We start from the raw sequence: 19,779 nt of genomic DNA, 5'->3' as shown, positions 1-19,779 counted from the left end.
AATTTTAAATTTTTTAAAGAAAAAAATTAGTTGGCTTCCAGGTTCCCATAGAATGATGCTCAGCATCAAAAATCATCAGGGAACTGTAAATCAAAACCACAGTGAGATAACACCTCATACCTGTCACAATGGCTATCATCAAAAAGACAAGTAACAAGTATTGGCAAAAATGTGGAAGAAACAGAACCCTCATACGCTGGTGGAGGAATGTAAATTGGTGCAGCTACTACATAAAACAGTATGGAGTTTCCTCAAAAAAAAAAATTAAAAATAGAACTACCATACAATCCAGCAGTTCCTGGATATTTATTTTTAAAATAAAACCCAAAACCACTCATTTGAAATGATATATGCACCTCTGTGTTCATTGTAGCATTATTTACAATAACCAAGATATGGCAGCAACCTAAATGACCACTGATAGATGGACAAAGAAGATGTGGTGTATACACACACACACACACACACCCCTGCATATATACATCAAGCAATGTTACTAAGCCATAAAAAAGAATGAAATCTTGCCATCTGTGATAATATGGATGGACCTAAAGGATACTATGCTAAATGAAGTAAGTCAGACAAAGACAAATACCTATGAGTTCATTTACACGTGGAATCTAAAAAGCAAAACAAATGAACGAACAGCAAAACAGAAACAGAGTCACAGATACAGAGAACAAACAGGTGGCTGCCAGAAGGGAGACGTGTGGGGAGATGAGGGAAATAGATGAGGGAGATTAAGAGGTACAAATTTCCCATTACAAAATAAATGAGTCATGGGTATGAAATGTTTAGTGTGAGGAATATAGCATATAAGAATGTAAAATCTTGGTATGGTGATAGGTGGGTAACTAGACTTATGGTGCTGGTGATTATTTTGTAATGTATAGAAATATCAAATCACTATGTTGTGCACCAGGAAATAAAACAGTATTGTAGATAAATTATATTTTGAAGACAAACAAACAAACTCTTAGAAAAAGAGATCATATTTGTGGTTACCAGAAGCAGGAGGTGGAGGGAGGAGTTATTGGATGAAGGTAGTCAAAAAGTACAGACTTCCAGTTACTAGGGATGTTATGTAACAACATGTTAAATATAATTAGCAATGCTTTATGTTATATATAAAAGTTGTTGAGAGACTAAATCCTAATAGTTCTCATCACAAGGAAAATATTTTTTCTTTCTCTTTTAATTTTGTATCTATATGAGATGATGTTCACTTAGCTTATCATGGTAATCATTTTATGATGTATGTAAGTCAAATCATTATGCTGTACACTTTAACCTTACACAGTGCTTTATATCCATTATATCTCAATAAAACTAGAAAGAAAAAAATTTTAAGAAAAAAAAAAAGAGCTGGCTTCCAGGTTCCCACAGAATAATGCCAGCCACCTAAATAAAAACAAACAAATGAACAAAAAGAAAGCTAATAAAACCACCTATGACTACAGCATAATTTGGAGACAGAGAATATTATAAACTTTATTCTACGTATAAACTGGTGACTATATAGCCAAAATCAGCAGATTCAGTTACAAAGCCATGCTATTAAAGAGAGGCCAAGATGGTATAGAAGATTAGAGAACAACAGAGGTCTAGCAATGGTGGAAGACAGATAGAGTCACCACCAGAAAAAGAGAGTCCCAGCTTGAGTGGGGAAATGCTGACAATACGACTGAGACCTGATGGATGAGAGGAACTGAGGACTCTAAGAGAAGGTCTTAAAGTGTTTAAGACTAGAAATGAGTCTTGAGAAGGCATCTCGTCTGGAGGAAAGAGGTGACTTGAAGGGGAGGTATCCCTTGAGGGCTTGATGGTGAAAATAAAGAAAACAAGGCGTGAAAATGAAAACCACCAGAGAAATGAAGGAGAATCACAAAACCAGAAGACCCATCAACCTGGCCTCCACTCGCCACAAAATACCTTTTATTTGGAAAAGATGCACTTCATCCTACCTACAGAAGAGGGCACTCTCGAACTAAGAAACCTAATAAAGCACCCAACTGCCTGCCTCATTTGCAGTTGCTAAAACTGGAAAGTAGACATTTAGAATGAACAGAAAATAGTAGGCTTAATATTATACAAAGACAACAAAAAAATGAGGATAAATATTCTTTCAAAACTAACCATGAAACAGGAAAACTGAAATACAATACTCCAACCTGAATTAAATAACCTTAAACAGTCATGGCGATATGAAAAAACAGTGAATCAGAAAAATAATTCAGTACAAAATGGACAAAAACCAAAAAGTTGTAAGACAAGAGTTAGTCAAAATCAAGACAAAATTAACAAAAAGTAGAATCATCTCAGGAAAACAAAAGACTAAATTATAAGATGTCCAAGAGGAAGAGATTTTACTTAAAATACAATAACTGGTTTTGGCGAAAAGAACTGTAACAGCCAGGAAAAAGTTTAAAAATCAAGAAACCAGTAAGAAGGATCAGAGAGAAAGTGCTAGATACAGAGGCAAAGAGGACCCAACATATATTATAGTCCCTGTACAAGAAAAACAAAATAATGGAACAGATGTAATATTCAAGAAAACTTCCTAGAAGTAAAACTTCAGTCTACACATCAAAAAGGTCTTCCAAGGACCAAAGAAAATAGTATGGAATGGTCAATTCTAAGGAATCTTAGAAAATTAATTAGATTTGAAAGAAAAAAAATCCTTTGGGCCTCAGGGAAAAAGACCAAATCATTTAGGAAGGAAACAAAATCAGGTTGGTATCAGGTTTCACAACAACACACAAAGGAAAGCAGCAATGAATTTTTTTTTTAGTACAGTCAGTTACAATGTGTCAATTTCTGGCATACAGCACAATGTCCCAGTCATGCATATACATACTATATTCTGCAATGAAGTTTTTAAATACCCACAGGAAAAAAGTGAGAACCAAGATTTTATATCTAGCCTATCTGTTCCTTTAAGTACTAAGGCTATAGAAAATCAGTTTTAAATACGCAAAACTCACCAGAAATTAACACAACATTGTAAACCGACTATACTTCAATTTAAAAAAATTTTTTTAAATAAGCATGCAAGAATTCAGAATACTGTACTCTGGAGCCTCTTCTGAGGAATTTACTAGAGAATGAGTTTCATCCACCATAGAACTAACAGGAAAATTCAGAAAGCATTAACTATACTAATAAGTTGTAGATCTCTGACTAAAATAAAGGTGGTAACAAGGATGGGAAAATAATATGCAAGTTGTTTTTTGAAAGTAACCTCTCTCAAATTGGGAGAGGAAGGGGGAAATGAAATGAAATAATTGACTGTTATATAAATAATAGAAGGGAGTTAAAATGTAGCTGACAAACGAAATAATGCAGCCCCTGTAAGGAAAAGTTATTTGAGGACTTAGAAAAGATACCAGTATAACAGTTAAGCACTGGAACAAAAACAAACATTAACATCAAAAGTAATTTTAAAAGCAAGTTTTTTGTGTTAGGTTTTTTTGTTTGTTTGTTTTGTTTTTTAGCACTTCCTTACTTTCTGGAACTACTAGGTGAATCCAAGATGCTCCCAGTTCATCTCTGTATTTCCTTCCCCTGTCCTAGCATCAGCTATTTCTCCAAGCAACCCTAGTTCCTGGTTGAAAGGGAGCTGAATACCCGCTGGAAAGTTGGTTGCTTTGGCGCTCCCGTCAGGGGAGGAGTCTGAAAAACGCTCTCTCCAAGCTAGGAAAGAACTGGGACAGCAAAAGAGATTGCTTTTTGGGGAAAGCAAAATGGCAAAAGGACTGGAGAGCGCCCGCGGGTCTCGAACCACCCCGAAGAGGGTAATTAAATTGCATGTCAGTCGAAGGAACCGCTGAGCTAAAGCCAGCCCGAGCACGCCCTCTGGATTGTATTAACTTGACTAGTGAGAAAGGCATACGTCACAATAAACCAAACAGGATAGACGGGATCCAGACTGACTCAGTGTCCAAACGAACTGCCCTATCTGATCACCCACCCCCAATTTAGACACTTGAAGAGTGCCCATCTGAGGACACACAGCAGTGTCAAGGACCCAGGTCTCCCCTACCAGCAAGTGAGCTCTTCCGCGGTTGCTTCTGGGCTTATTCTCTCCCTCCGTGCCGCCGCAGTCACCTGGTCCACAAGGCTCTGGTCGCCTCTTCATACCTCTCCGCTCCCCTGACAACCACAGGGTCCAGCACTCTGTGATCTGATCAACTTTCACAGTGCCTTGAATCAGTAGAGTGGAATCTTTACACGCTGCAAATTGTTATTTCAGGCTTTATTTTGGAACTTTGCGGTTAAACTACATAAACCCCACAGCTCCTCTCCCAGGTGTTATACAGTTCCCAGGTGTTATATAGTATTACTTCTGTTAATACTTTTTAAAATTATTCTAAACCACACGCGAACACCCTATTCCTTTTATGTATCCTGTAAACAGATAACCTTTCTCACCCCACAATTCCTACTTTTCTCCAGTTAATGATTACGATTTCAGTGTGTATTCCTCCAGTTCTTTTCCTCAATCTATATATTTAACTATACACACATTTTTTTCTATGACTGGGAGTGAGGGGGGCCTTACTGGGGATTGGTTTGTTGGGTATTGTTTTTGTGTTCGTTTACTTAACAGTATGTCTTGGAGACTTCTGTCAGTACATTGAGTAGATCTAATTCATATATATTGTAATGACTGCATTATACTCAAGTATAAATGGACCAGTTTTATTTTAAATGTTTCACTATTATAAACAAAGCTGCAGTAAACATCTTTGCACACATATGTACACATAAGCAAGTCTGTTCTTAGGATACTTAGATGAGTAGAATTGCTGGATTAGTCTTCACAATTAAATTTTTGGAGTTATAGGAGAGATGCAAGAGGCCCTGGGGGTGCCTGAAACCACAGTCACCTGAAGCCATACAGATCTTTTGTTCTGTAAATACTTCAACCAGCAATTCCAACAGAATGCAAATTCCATGACAGCTGGGGACTTGATGCTTTGCTAACAAGGCCTAGAACATGTTCAGCACCTCAGACTCATTGAATGAACACTCATGTAGACAGGTCACAGGCATGTTTCTCAACTAGAATGCAAAACTTCCTTGGATTTTAGTGAACACAAACATCAAAACTTCCAGAGATGTGAGTTCTCTGGGATTGCTCTGGACTCCTAAATTTCCATCCCATTTCCTTCCCACCCTCCCTTTTTTAAGTCACCAACTTGAGCCCCTCCAAACACCCATGACCTAGACAGACCCCCTGGAGACTCAAACCACTTGCCTGTCCCAAGAGAATTTAGAAACTGGAATTCAGAACTGCTTTTTAGTAGAGATGATCAGAAGTCAGATTTTGCTGGTATCAAAAAGGGAGGGAAATCACTTGAGGCCAAAGTTGAATTAGTTGCCTGATGAATAGTGAACCATGGAAGGAACTCAGCTCACTGACATATTCTCCAGCCTGCCTTGAAAAGGAGAACAAAAGGATCCCGTTGACAAGGGCAGATTCTTACCCAAGGACCTGTAGAACACATAATCCTGCCAAGGAAAGCACCAACTAATCTGCCTGCAGTGGCCAAATATTGTATGAGAAACTCTGAGAGGCCTTAAGCCAGTAGATAAAGATACATTCACAGTTTCCAGTGGCAAGATTCAGCATTAGAAGTAAGTTAGACAAAATGAATGCCTGACAGCAAGGGAATTTTGCACAAAAGTCCAGACTATGGTACTTTGGGGGACCCACAAGTGATCTGATTCAGATGCTACATAAAGTTGTATGAGGGACTAGATGAGGCACAGAATGTCAACAAGCCGTACGAAGCAGCCTTGTTAACCCAAATAGAGCCTATTTAGCAGGATATAGAACCAGCTAAAGTTGTTACAGAATTCACCTGCTTAAAGTTGTGTAACTATCATGTTTGGTTTTTTTGTTTGTTTGTTTGTTTGTTTTTTAATTTAAGGGGCTTTTATTCCCCCTCTGCAACCCTGGGACCTGGCACAGTACCTGACCCAGGGAATATCAAAGTTGTTTTGGCTTAGTTATTAACCAGTCTGTGCTATCTAATTCTCAAATTAGACCAAAGGGAAGGCAGCTTCTCAAAGGCTCTCAGTTGGGCTGGGAGGAGGAATTCTGCCCCACCCCACTCTGGGATACACTGATATCCTTAGTTGTCCCAACTTGGAGAGGAGATGCTGCTAGCATCTAGCAAGCAGAGGCTAGGGATACTCTAAACCTCCTGCAATGCACAAGGGAGCCCCCACAACAAAGAATTATCCAGTCCAAAATGTCAACAGTGCAAAAACTGAGTAACCCTGTGCCTAGCCTAACTGCAGATAGTAAGGAAAACACTAAGTTTTCAGCCCTGAGCTCTGCTATTCCAAAAATAAAAGATTAAAGGAGGCTAAAATTACAGGAAAAGTTTTGTTCAGACTCCTCCAGACACAGATCCCATCAGAGGAAAATAGAACTCATGTTGAAGGAACCTAGAAAAAAAAGTGACAGGGCTCAAATGAAGGGACAATTTCAAAAGAGTAAGTGTGGGAAAGAAAAAACAATACACAGGGAAGAATATGGAATGTTCCCACCAAATATGAAATAGGCCCAGTCAATGCCATTTATTATACATGTTGAACAGCCTCTGAGACCCAAGGGCTCCCATATGAGGTTTTCTCCTTTTTCTTTTTTGCATCAAACAGGTTCTTCCAAGAGCCTGCTTACAAGGAAGACAAAAACAATCCTCAATAAAATGAAACAAACAGGAAAAGGTGAACAGTCTACATATGAAGAACAAAGGTTAAAAAACTCAGCAGACAAATACCACACCAAACACTCATCCCATTTAATTTCCTGTTACATGCTCTGAGGAAGCCGAGATAACCAGGCTCCAAGGCAGCAATGCTCTGAGGCTCTTGCTCAGGCTCCCTCTATGTGACAGATTCATGCACACACACCTGCACACACCACTGACCCAGGCAGAGGTACACATGCATGCACAGTGGCCAGAGAACCACGGCGGGGGAGGTGGGAAGTGAGGGGAGAATGGGGAAAGCAGGGGTCAGTCAAGGATATGTTATCAACTGGAAAGTGGGGACCCAGAGAACCTTTCTGCTGTAGGCTAAACAAGAGTCAAAATTAAAACAAAGGCAGAACACAGGATAAATGTAGGGTGTTCAGATAAGAGAATGAAGAGATGAAGAGAGGGGGAAAGATGCAGGGAGAGTTTCAGGAAAGCAGCCTCAGAAGAGGAGGTTTTTCTTTATTGGGAACTTGGATGGTCAGAGGTCCTGTGACTCCAGTGATATACTGAGGCTGAAGGAATATGCCACAGAGGATTCCTCTGCATCCTGTGCTCTCTCCCAAGGCAGAGGGCAACCACAAACACCCACCCTCTAGCCCTCCCCATTGCCACTCTTAAGAATTTCCCAAGTACCTCCCAAAAAATGATGCCCACACACACAAAGTTAGGCCCAGCAAAAAGCCAGGCATAGAAAGCCTCAGTAACTCTTCTTGGTGGAACCAAAACCAGAGAAGCCCATCACAGCTGCCATTTCATCATCCTCCTCAAATGTCAAGTCCTCCTCAGCCCTCCTTTTCTTCTCCTTCTGTTTCTCTTTCTTGTAGGCTTTGGCCTTTTCCTCCTAGAGGGGAAATCACTCAGAATCAGTTCAGAATCCTGAGCCAAATGTTGTTGAAAGAGACAGGTAGCTTACTTGTCATCTTTAGAAGAAAATAATTAAACACAAAGTAAAATTTCAAGAGCAGAGGAAAAGCCATGGTAAAGATTATAAGGGACAAGAAAGAGAAGTTTGAGCCTGTGGAGAGCACTTCTCAATCCAACATCCCAGTTCATCTCTAGTTCTTAAGGTGATGGAAGCAAAGCCATATAATGAGAACTAGCAGTCTGGGGCATACAGTACAAGCTAGGAACTGGTCTAAAGGCTTTATGTATATTATATACGAAGGTCTCTATACGGGAAAATGGAGGCACAGAAAGTTTATATAGCTTGCCCAAGATTCACAGCTAGTAAGTGGAGGAAACAGAATTCTGACCCAGTCAGCCTGGTTCCACAGGCCTACTGGGGACTAGGTGCACTTAGTTAGTTGCTCCTATAGTTTAAAAATATATATCTATCGCCTAGAGAGTCCAGAAAAAAAAGATAGCTTTAGAGCCATTTCCTTCAGATCATGAGAGTCTCAAACAAGGGCAATAAACGTTTCCCTTAATAAACAGAAATTCAGGAGATAAAACTCTCCTTTTGGGGTGGGAATAGAATGAGGAAAAAAGCCTTCCCATGATTCATAACATAAAATTCAAAGCTGGGGAGTGGAGAGAGAAGGATAGTAGAGCATACCTCTTCTCTGAGCTCCTTCATCCTTTCCTCAAAATCATAATCTTTCTGCTTCTCTTCCATCTTCTTCTTGTTGACTTCAAAGCGTTTCTTTACCTGATCCAAGGTGGAACGTTCCACACGCATAGACATGCCTAGGTTTCGCTGATCTAGGTGGGGTCAAAAATTAAGAAGGTAAGGTCGTTACAACATCCTAATCCCCTCAAAAAGTCTTTTCCAGACATTAAAAAAAATTTCATAAAACACTCAGTAAAAATAATTTGGGCTAAAAAAAAACTCCCATGGCAGCAGCCCCAGGTAACAAGACATAAATGGCTTTCAACTGCCCTTACTGAGCAGATGGACACCAGTGGGGACAGGTGGGCCCAGGAGAAGACCATGAATTAGGCTTGGTGAGAGTCTAGAACAAACTCTCACCTCATGGACTTCAGGAATATTAAATAATGAAGTAAAGTATGGCCTGTACTGAAGCAACTAGAGAATTCCCCACATTAAAAAAAGAGGCCAACAGAAACTACCCTTTCCCCCACCACACCTCCAAAACCCAATCTCAGACCCAGTAACAAACTACCTCCAAGCCTTACGTTTCTTTCCATTAATGTGATCCAGGAAGTTGATAGAGTCTTTCACCACACAGTCACAGACATTGCAGTAATATCTAGCAAACAGAAAGAAACAGCACTAGGGTCAAATCTGGTTGTAAGGATTTTATCATTTTTCAACCAAGAATCTCATATTTTTAGGTAAGAGTTCTTTTTAGAAGAAAGAGACAATTCTCACTGCCAACTTCCAACATAGCCCCCACAATGATCCCACCCTCCCAGTATTCCTACACTGTATAGCCCTTCCCCATTTGTACCAGGGTTAGTCTGTGTGATCAACAGAATATGTTAAAAACGATGTTATTTCACTTTCAAGATTAGGTTACTAAAAAAAAGAACATGTGGCTCTGTCTTAGTCTGTGCATTTGGATTGCTTGCTCTGGGGAAGCCACTTGCTCTGTTGTGAATAACACTATGAAGTGGCCCATGGAGCACAGAAGTGAGGCCTCCAAACTAAAGCCACGTAAGAGAGCTTGGAAACAGATCCTCCAGCCTCACTTATACCTCAGAGGAATGCAGACCCAGCTGATACCTCAATGGCAGCTTTGTTACAGACCCTGAGCCAGAACCACCTAGGCATACCTTTCCCAGATTCCTTACCCACAGATATTATGAGCTATCTGTTGTTTCATGCTGCTAAATTTTGGGTTAATGTATTATTTCATATAGCAATAGATAACTAACACAAAGAGGAATGACAACAGTGGGTTTACTAAGCAGCTCAGAAAAGTGTCATTCATTGCTATCTGTGTTATCCTTCTGCTGAAAAACCTAACTGGACAGAAAAGTAGTTGTGGGCAAAAAGATGAAGAGTTCTTGTGGGGACCCTTCTTCCTAAAGGTTATAGTCTTGGTCTCAGAACAATGTGCACAACCAGGAAATCCATAAAAACTACAACCATTGCACCAGTCTGGAAGCTCAACCCCCTTTATTCACTCTCAGCTGCTCATGGGCTCCACTGTAGCTTCACCTAATTTCTTCCCTAGAAATCGCCTCAGTAGTCCATTGCTTCATTTCTTCCTCTGGCAGGAGAACAAACAATCCTTTTTAAGATATTAAGAAATAGCTATAGTGCTAAAGAAGAAACCTATAGAGTGACCCCTCGTAGAGACATTATTATGCTAACATGAGACCTCAGAGGACAAAAGATGGAATTATAGGAAACAAGGCTGTTATTCTGGGGCCAAGGACATTGCTCAACACTTCCTAAAACCCACAGATAGTTTATTAGACTTAGTCTTGGTTGCAGAGAAAGATAAAAAGCCACTCACCCTCCCATCTCAGATTGTGGGGTGGTCTTGGTAATGACAATTGTCTTCCCGAGTTTGGATTCCAGGTCCACCTTGTAGTCCCTATGCCGGAGAAGCTCCCGCTTGACTGGCTGCACTGGTTTTCCTGAAATATAATGGGGAAAGAAGTCCCTTCTTTATTAGTGTTCTTTAATCAGAAAGGAAAAGAAATGCATGAAACACAAAATTCAGAGGTCTATTTTCATCTCTTTTTTGAAACCTGAAGCAAGGGACACAATGGGCACTTCTAGAAGCAGCTAGGGAGAATCTCAACACAGGAAAAATGATTAGCAATGCTTAACTCTCTACATCTTTTCTCCATTTTAAAGCTAACAAGCCTAAAAGCAATGTTCTTTTAATCATGAATTAATTGAACTGAAAGGAGCACTTCTACATTTTCACAAAAAGCCACCTTTTAAAAGAAGAGCAAGACCACTCAGTAATGCTTTCAAACAGATACACCAAGCATAACACAGAAAGGAGTGTTCTGAGAGCTAGGGAAAATTTTTAAAGGGGTATCAACATTTAGTAAATAGATATCTGTTACACGCCGAACACTATTGTACAAATTACATGAAAACTAAAAGGATTAATGTATGCATGGCAGTGTTGAAGTAAAGTAGAAGAAGAATGGACAAATTTGAAAACACGTAAGAAAATAAGACATTCCTTTTCGTATAGTGGAACCTCTATTTAGGAGAGGAGCACCGTTTCCCTGACATTATGTAAGGCACAGAAAACAGAACTAAGCAGAAACTGAAATAATCCCATGTTCCCTGACGAAGGAAAGAGAAGCTCTTCAATAGCAGTAATACACATTAGCAAATCACACCACTTGACTTCTCTGTCACTACTAACGATTCCACTCCCTTCTCCGTACTTGGGGAAAGTACTAAATGAACCAAGCAAAGGGAGGGCAAGGAAGCAGAGAACCACAGAACTGGAAAGCACCTCAAAACTACTTCAGTTCATCTCCTTGCTCTCATACCTGAAGAAATCGAAGATTAGGGAGGCAATGCTCTGCCAGAGGTTACAAAGGTTTGGGGGACAGCGCATTTCAACTCCCCACCCACACTCTCCAGCCATTGCATCCTCTACAACACACTTAGCACTTGATAGAGCAGACACCCACCATCCTTCTTTTCTCTCTCTTCCGTGAGCCTCTTCTCGGCGAGCTTCTCATACTCATCTTTGTCCCACTTTCGGCGAAAGTCCAAGTTTTTTGTCTGTGGGGAAAAGGTGCTCAAGATTCGTCGCTAATCGTGTCTGACCCCTGGAAAAACGGCAGGAGCCGCGTCCTCAATGCCAAAGCGGCCTGGGGACCTGGGAGAGGGAAACCTCTCCGGGCAGCACCAGGAGGCTGAGGTTGCCTCAGGACCCCAACCAGAGACCTCCCCGATTCCACTGACCCTGTGCCAAGGCCTTACGGGGCAGCTCTTGAACCGGGGCCATTAGACCGCGAGGAGGTGTCAGGACTCAGTCCGGCACAGGATATTCAGGGCGGAGAAACCCCCTCAACCCCCCACCCTAAACCTCCTGCTCACACACAACACCTACCCCGCTGCCGGACGCCATCTTCACTGCGAAGTGAATGGGAAGCCGGAAAATGCCGTAAAAAGCGGCCTTGAGCCGTAAAGCAAGCTGGCCTCCAATAAGCTTAGAGTCTCGCGTTCTAAACGAGCTAAGGACTGGAGGGCTCCTAAAACCGGATTGTCGGCCCCACCTCTGCTCCAAGGAAATGGCGCATGCGCAAAGAGAGTATGAAGCAACACGGAAGTAAGGGCGCCTGCAAGCGTTTTTCTACCCTGGCTTTCAAAACAACCATATACTCAACTCTTCTATTTCACAAAAGAGGAAAATAAGGTTCAGATCAGTGCTTTCTGATCTGGTCTAATCAACTTGCGTGAGATGCCAAGAGTTTCCAAACCTCCTTTCAGGCCAAAGTGCTGTTATTAGGGGCTCTAGATGCTTCATTTCCCTGTATGCACTATAGATATGGCCCCATTGCACCCAAGTGTTTGGAATGGCTGCAACCTTACCAACGCACTTACAGAAAGCGCTTTTTGCATTTTGTCTCTTTATCTTGAAGCTATTACCCTTTGGTTAACTCACTTTTCCTTCAACTGAGAAACATTACAGTCATTCAATCTATAGGGCACAATTTCATCAACATGATCAACTTGGGAAGGCCAGCCTCCAGCAACGCTCTAGGGTGAAGAATTCTAAAAGATGCCTCACTATATACTGATTTAGTGACATGACTGTATCTCCAAGTTGGGGAGAGGCGGAACTGTGGCTGATCCCTTCACTAAATACAGAAGCATCACACCAGGGAGGTTACTTCTAGCTCACAGAATCCTCCAGTGTACATTTTCTATGGCCTATGCAAGCCAATCCCTTGATGACAGATTACCCAAACTACTACATTTAGTATTTTATTTAATAAATTATACAACCACTTCTAGAACAGCCACCTCCACAGCAGGACATGGAATAGTCAGAGCAGTGATTCTGGCACAGGTAATGGTCTCCAAAATCTCAAAAGGTCAGATTTCCATCTTGTGAGGTCACCTATTAAGTTCAATATTCAAGATTATTAAACAGACAGCCTCACCCTGCTATTATTAACAGTGGATAGGCTAGAAAGATGCCACATGAATTTGGGCACTGCTATGCCATTGGAATAGCATCCCTGTCCTCAAACAAAACAGAAAGTAGTCATTGCCTCTCCTCACTGTCTCCCAAAAACTCCCTGGACAGGTCAAGGGCAGACTGTGAACAAACTCCCCAAAATCTGGTTCAGAAGCCAGAATGGAAGGCTAAGTATTTGACTTCTGATCTCAATAGTTCAGAATCCTCTCAACTTTCCCAGAGACTTGTTCACAGCAATCAACTCAGCACCTGTTGGCAGCATTCAATGGCATTTCAAATCCACTCTTCAATTAGAGCATGTCTCTTTCACATACCAGCCATCTGCGCCCATGCAGTATAGCTGCTCACACTAGCCCAGGAGTCCTCAGGGACTTCTACAGTTCTGTGCCCAGGAAGGATGGAGGATGCAGAGGCACTTGTCACCCATCCTGGCCAGCAGTTGTAAAGTCCATCAAGAACTCAGTGGTCGATGAAACCTTTTTTACAAAGAGCAGCAGATGGCATTCAGGCAAGGATCAAGACTCGGACAGTCGCTTCTGAATTTCAGCCACAAGATTTTCCCGTTTAATGGCCACCTGAAACATAAGAGAACCCTCATGTGACAAACTAGCGAATGATACTAGTTCCTTAGCCACTGTTTTTCCAGATTCATTTAACTCTGCATCTTCTTCTACTACTTACGTGACCAGTAGAGAGTACTATGGGCTTCAAGCTGACCTGAAGAATGGATGCCTTTTTGACTAAAGGGATTCAAACACCTGAAGTATGTCTATTTTGTTGATTAGTCTTGAAATACCCATTGAGATTTCATTTGTCCTTTTCCCCACCCAGCCAATACTCAGTGGCTACAACTGTTGCCTGGGGTGGGAGCTCAATCACTATAACCCTGGAGATATTTCCTCAGCCAGAATATACATGTTTCTTAAGGAATCTAAGAAAGGTAGAAACACTTGGTCCCTTCTATTTCTGCCTGCCTCAACTTACCTCCTCCCTGCTGGCCACTGAACGGAGTTTGATGACCCCTTCCTTCAGTTCTTGCTCACCAATAATGACCATCAGGGGAATGCCCATGTTTTCACAGTAGCGCAGCTGGGTTAGTAGTTTAGGGTTGTTCTTATACATCAGCTCTGCCTGAAAAGGTTGAAGAATAGGAGGTTTAGAATTGGTCACACCACTCAAACCCCAGGAGTAAGCATATCCAAAGAAGTAAGTAGCTAGCCCTCTCACTCTAAGAAGATACTCTAATGAACATTAGAAAGGTCTTAAGTTCCACCCTAGGCATAAGTTGGAAATGGGCCTGGTGCCTGAATTCCACATATACCTAGACAGTTTGGATATTAACTCCACCATACCTTGATCCCAGCATCCCAAAGCTCTGCAATTAGCTTCAAACGTTCTTGGAGAAAGTTCTTCTGTGGAGTGGCTACAAACACTTCAGTCTCTGTGGTCCGTATCTTCTCACCAACATTCTAATAAAACAGAGAGAGAGAGAGAAAATAAAACTAATAAAAACTTCCTTTGCACCAGTAATTCCAAAAATAAAAACTAAAACAAAAAGAATCATCAGAAAAACAGACCAACTGTACCTCTAGAAACATGAGAGTTTTTAAGGTCTCCAGCCCCACTCGACCCCTACCTAGGACCTACCTTCATCCTCTGCTCCACAATTGAGAAGATTCGCTCTACCCCAATGCTGAGCCCCACACACGGCACCTTGTGGCCTTTGGGGTCAAACATGCCCACCAGCCCATCATAGCGCCCACCAGCAGCCACACTGCCCACATTCAGGGGCTCCTCCCCAGCCCGAGCTGAGGTCTGTAGCAGCACTGCTTCATAGATCACTCCTGTATAGTAGTCCAGGCCCCGAGCCAGGCTCAGGTCAAAGGAGATCTGTGGGGATATGGCTCTAGTTAGTTTCAGACAAGACTCAGGACCCTGAGAGCACCAGATACAGCAGGAGGTCACTTGCAACTCAGCTTACCTTCTCAGCAACTCCAAATAAAGTCAGGTATTCAAACAGCAGCTTCAGGTCTCTCAAGCCCTCTAGGGCATGCTGGTTCTGGGACAGTTCTGAATCCTGGAACATTTGCTCCACCAAAGACACCCCACCTGGAAAGATACATGGGAGAAATAAGGTCTGTGCTATTCACCCAAATGTGTTTCATCTATATTTATCCCTAATGTGCTCCAGCTAGTCCTCCTCAGTTTCTTACCAAAAGAAAAAAGAAGAAAAGAAAAGAAACAAAGAAAGGAAGGAAGAAATCTTGATCACCTATGACCAGATTCCCTTTCTCTGCCTCCGTCTTTGCCATCTGAGAACATAAACAGGTTACAATAAGTAAAAAAGCATTTAAATTCAAATCAGGCTCTGGAACTTAGCACATTTATGGAAAGGAGATATTTCAGAGGTAGAAGCTATACACATATCACCCTCACTCTGGTTCTTTCATGTACCTCTGAAAACACTGATTCTTACCATGACATTGAACATAGTCCCCAATTCGATCAGCCACTTCAGGAGCCAGGCCTTTCTTTGCCACCATCTCATGTCTCACATCTTTCCAAGACATCTGCACAAACACCCAAACATTAGCCTAGCCCCAAGATCCTTTTTTCTCTAAATGGAAAAGGACACCTCATTTTCATTCAGTATGTATGTTACAACTAGCTAACACTATACCCAGCAAAATCAGAGGCAGCTTAGGAAATCCAACCATAATCTCAAAACTTAGATCTTGCTTCAGAATGTCTCCTTACCATCCTCCCAGAAATAGCTCACTTTTAGTCACCATCTCCTTATTTTCCTCCAAGAGTACATAGATTTGAGAGCAGGGCAGAAACTCTTATAAGACCTACTGAAGCATGTGTTCTTTGTTACCTTGTCTAGTTTGTCTATCGAGGAGCAGATGGCATGGAATTTGCTTTCAGGAATACCACAGACAGCAAATATCCCATCCAAAATCCGCCGGTCATTGACCTGTGAACTCAAAGGAAGTAACACAAATGCCTTGTCAATGACCTCTCCCTCAAAATAATGGCAGTCCCTACTCTCCAGACTCATAAAGGGATAGAAAAGAAATTTCACAGGATGACTATATAGATATATATGATACGCAACACACCTGTACTAAGAGAGTCCTAGAGCTACAGTTTGAATGGCTAGGGACACCTATGTTTTGAGATAGCATCAGGCTAAGTCCAGACTTCTCCCCTCAGTCCTCAGCCCTGTTCTTACCTTAATGAGAAAATCCCCCAGCTGCAATCCACTAAGGATTTCACACATGATCTTCAAACACTCTGCATCAGGGATCATAGGATCAAATTGACCAGCAATGTCAAAATCCTACAGCAAAGAAAAAGACAGGAAAAAAAGAAATCACTGAGCAACCAGTTCCATGGGTATAGCCCACAGAACTATCACACCATGCTTCCTCCACCAGGTCACTTACACACTGGCAGAACTCCCTGTAGCGGCCTTGGACTATGGTTGGGCTCTCCCGCCGCCATACCTTTCCAACATGGTAGCGTTTCATCTTCTTCACTTTATTCATGGCCAGGTAACGAGCAAAAGGGACCTCATATAAATAGGTTAAGGAGGAAGGATACTGATCCAAAATTTAGGCCCAGTGTACGAACATTAGGGAAGACTGGGCCTCTCTCAATTGGATCTCATCCACTAGGATGAGAATAACGATCTTCTCTGTCTGGTTTCCCACTATCTCCAAGGCCAAGCAGGGCTTTGCACTCAATACGTACTAAACAGTGTCAAATGAAGGAAATCCACCTAACAAAACTTCAAGTTCAGTAGAAAGCAGGGGAAGTAGAGATAAAAATGACCCAAGAACATCAAGTCCAGGCCATTCCCTCCCAATTCTCAACTGTCTCAGAACAGTTAAGCTTCAAAACCTGGATTCACCTACAACTCCTATGTCAATGTTTCTTAAAGTGTAGGTCTGGGACCACCTGCATCTTAATTACCCAGGTACCTGTTTAAAATGCAAGTTGCTGAACTGCACTCCAGCTACAGAATTAAGAATATATGGGGCTAAAGGTCAAGAATCTGTATTTTTGCAAGCTTCCCCAAGGCATTCTGATACACTATAAACTTAAATGACAGTGCTCAGGCCAGGCTCTGCTGGCAGAAATGCTTTCTGGAAGGAACTGGAAGTAAAGGCTGCTGCCAATAAATCCATGGGGTTCCAGAATCATTCTTGTCCCTTTTGTGAGAGAAAGACCTCTAGGTTTGGAAAGATGTAAGACAGGCATCAGTACTCAGAAGGATACAGTAAGGTCATAGCGCAAGGACAACAGCTCTCCACCCTGATCCTTCAGATCATAGATGAGCATGGAGTCCTCTCCATACTTCTCAGTAAGCATTTCCTGCAGAAGTCAAACAGAAAGAGGACTTCAGATCATAGGCTAAAAGCCCTTTGGGAAACGGAGTTCCAGCACTCTTTTTTCTCCTCTTACCTTTAGCTCAAATGCTGGGGTATCCAACCCCTTTGCTCCATGACGTTTAAAGCAGCTAACAACCATATCAAGAATTTTCTCCCTCACAACCATCTGCTGGGGACTAAGATCTCTGGTGCCCTAGAAACCAAAAGGAATCAGAGTGAAAACAAAGACAAAAGCAAGTCCACTTAAGACAAAGAGTTAAACCACTTCTATAATTTAAGGTCTGGAGTTGAAATCTCTTTTGAGTTTAGAGGACTCTGAGCCCCACCCAATACCTTAAGAATAGTGAAGTTTGAAGTTTATACTGTATAACACAGGGAAATATATACAAGATCTTGTGGTAGCTCACGGTGAAAAAGAATGTGATAATGCATATATGTATGTTCATGTATGACTGAAAAATTGTGCTCTACACTGGAAATTGACACAACATTGTAAACTGACTATAACTCAATAAAATAAAATAAAAATAAAATAGACAATAAAAAAAATAGTGAGGTTTGTTGCTGTTGTTGTTGCTTTCAGTTTAAATTTAAAAAAAAACATTAAAAGGAGTCAGGAACAGAAGCAGAGTAGAGAACAGAACTCCAAGGCACTATAATGGACAGGGTGGGAAAAAGGGCATTACCTTTGGGGTCTTGATAATAAAATTCGATTTCTCTTGATGTGGTTTCAGTTGGGATGTTAACGTTGCCTCTGCAACCTGGCAGAAGAAATGTGAGACATAGCTCCTCTCAATACTGGTGAGACCTGTGGTATCTCTGGCTCTGAGTATCATGCAAAAACTTTTGGCCCTGAGCAACAAGAAGCCTGAACACTATTTTATCTAATCCAATCTCAGCCTACCTGCAAAAACCCAGCTGTATCTACAATATATATGCAATACACATGAGATGAGGTATTTACCATACAAGCTTCCTCAGCATATTTGGAGTCTTTAAATACATGAAATCATTTAACCACCCAAGAACAATGAAGGCACAGAGCAAACCAACACTGCCACAATCACCACCAACAACCATCTAAAAGTAGGGATTAGTATGATCTCCAGTTCTCAGTTCCTACCCAAAGAGTGAAAATAAGAATTTTTAATAAGGTAGCAATGGTCATTAGGCTTGGAGATAGGGAAAATGTAACTTGAAGACAGAAGAGAACCAGTGCAAGAACACAGAACATCTCTGTGGAATGAACAGGAATGGATTTCCTGGGTGAACTAAAAATAATAATAGTGGGGACAGGGTATAGCTCAAAGTGTTAGAGTATTCACTTAGCATGCAGGAGGTCCTGGGTTCAATCCCCAGTACCTCCTCTAAAAATAAATAAACCTAATTATCCCCCCCTCCAAAAATAAGAAGAAGAAGAAGTAGTAGTAGTAGCAGTAGTAGTAATAATAGGATGCAGTGACTGCAAACTAAAACAAAAGATCTGAGCCCTGTTGTTCATGATAGCACAAAAGCATCTACCAGGAAGACAATACTGTCTTTCCCAAGGTAAAACAGAATCAGTGATTTTGTTTATTACCAGCAGGCTGCATGCCCTTCCAGAAATATAGAGGGTGTGATAGTTCTATACTTTGGCGGATTCTATCCTCCAAAGGATGGCAGTTAAAGTCCACAATCCCTCCTCTACGAATCCAAAATCTCTGAAAACTGAAAAAAAAAAAAAAAAAAAATGGAGGGCGGACCTCATTTTGAGGTAAACTGTAATGCGAATTCAGTCGACTTATGGTCGTTAGTCATCTCACTTAGTAAGAATAGTCATATTTTGCTTAAAATTTTTTTTAATATTTGACCCTGAGGTTCAGATAAGGGGTTGTGGACCTATATTAAAATCTCCCTTACTGTGTAGCCATAGGTAAGTCATTTAAGCTTGCACCTCCGTTTCCTCAAATGTAAAATGGAAATAGTAATCCCAACCTCTCACGATTGCTATGAGAATTAAATGACAAAGCATCCTTAAAGGCCTTAACTCTGTGTCGGTACATGGTGGGCACTCAAAAACCGACTGTAATACTGCGGGAGTACAGGCCGCGAGTCAATGCTTTCAAACCTGGAGATCCTGCCCCAACAGACCAGAGCTATCTCAGTCTGGCTCACCTGGCTATGAGAATGGACCACCCGGATGCACACAGCACCGGGAGGCCGCCGGAGCTGGCCAAGCAGCGAAGCCCAGGCCCTCCTATGCAGGAGTCCGAGCTGGGGCATCGTGAGGCAGGAGTCCGACTTTCCGGGACAGGAGGCAAAGGACCTAGGGAGGAGGCAGGCAAGACCCCAAGAAGGGTACAGCGCGCTGTGAAGGCGAAGCCCGAGCACCATAGAGGAGGAGAGCGCTTCCACACCTCCCGAATCCCAAAAGGCACCTCAGGTCCTCTCCTGCTCCCGCCCAGCTTTAGCACTTCCGGTACAGCCGGAAGTGGTTGTTGCACTAGATGGTGGCTCTCTAGGCGTTCAGACCTG

General features: G+C 41.8%; 2 protein-coding genes and 1 long non-coding RNA gene across 5 annotated transcripts in view; all 3 read right to left on the bottom strand.

The window, feature by feature from the left end:
• The window catches only part of LOC116662736, a 39,940-nt gene extending 35,710 nt beyond the window's left edge, over positions 1–4,230 (bottom strand). Inside the window, exon 1 of the long non-coding RNA XR_004318749.1 lies at positions 4,043–4,230. This is a non-coding gene — a long non-coding RNA (uncharacterized LOC116662736). The remainder of the gene's footprint in view (positions 1–4,042) is intronic.
• A 2,315-nt stretch (positions 4,231–6,545) lies between these two features.
• Positions 6,546–12,490, bottom strand: ZMAT2 (zinc finger matrin-type 2). The gene is made up of 6 exons (XM_006172880.3): positions 11,774–12,490; positions 11,349–11,442; positions 10,199–10,322; positions 8,910–8,983; positions 8,329–8,474; positions 6,546–7,614 (listed from the first exon to the last, which is right to left on the bottom strand). Exons 1-6 carry the CDS (start codon positions 11,789–11,791, stop codon positions 7,471–7,473), a joined length of 600 nt encoding a protein of 199 aa, XP_006172942.1. The 5' UTR covers positions 11,792–12,490; the 3' UTR covers positions 6,546–7,470.
• A 148-nt stretch (positions 12,491–12,638) lies between these two features.
• HARS2 (histidyl-tRNA synthetase 2, mitochondrial) lies at positions 12,639–19,722 on the bottom strand. Of its 3 annotated transcripts, XM_014552947.2 has the most exons (14): positions 19,420–19,555; positions 18,845–18,972; positions 17,952–18,026; positions 17,339–17,458; positions 17,153–17,248; positions 16,318–16,443; positions 16,104–16,211; positions 15,747–15,845; positions 15,345–15,438; positions 14,850–14,977; positions 14,516–14,758; positions 14,221–14,337; positions 13,853–13,999; positions 12,639–13,443 (listed from the first exon to the last, which is right to left on the bottom strand). In XM_014552947.2, exons 4-14 carry the CDS (start codon positions 17,429–17,431, stop codon positions 13,384–13,386), a joined length of 1,311 nt encoding a protein of 436 aa, XP_014408433.1. In that variant the 5' UTR covers positions 17,432–17,458; positions 17,952–18,026; positions 18,845–18,972; positions 19,420–19,555; the 3' UTR covers positions 12,639–13,383. The 3 variants fall into 3 exon arrangements, with proteins under 3 accessions (XP_014408433.1, XP_006172949.1, XP_014408427.1); XM_006172887.3 differs by lacking the exon at positions 18,845–18,972 and having other exon boundaries at positions 19,420–19,722; XM_014552941.2 differs by lacking the exon at positions 18,845–18,972 and having other exon boundaries at positions 16,378–16,443; positions 19,420–19,722.
• Positions 19,723–19,779: the final 57 nt, after the last annotated feature.

Source organism: Camelus ferus, chromosome 3 (assembly GCF_009834535.1).
Source record: "Camelus ferus isolate YT-003-E chromosome 3, BCGSAC_Cfer_1.0, whole genome shotgun sequence".
In the NCBI taxonomy this organism is placed as follows: Eukaryota; Metazoa; Chordata; class Mammalia; order Artiodactyla; family Camelidae; genus Camelus; species Camelus ferus.
The sequence above is the reverse complement of the archived record's forward strand: the minus strand, read 5'-3'. Positions and strand labels throughout refer to the sequence as shown.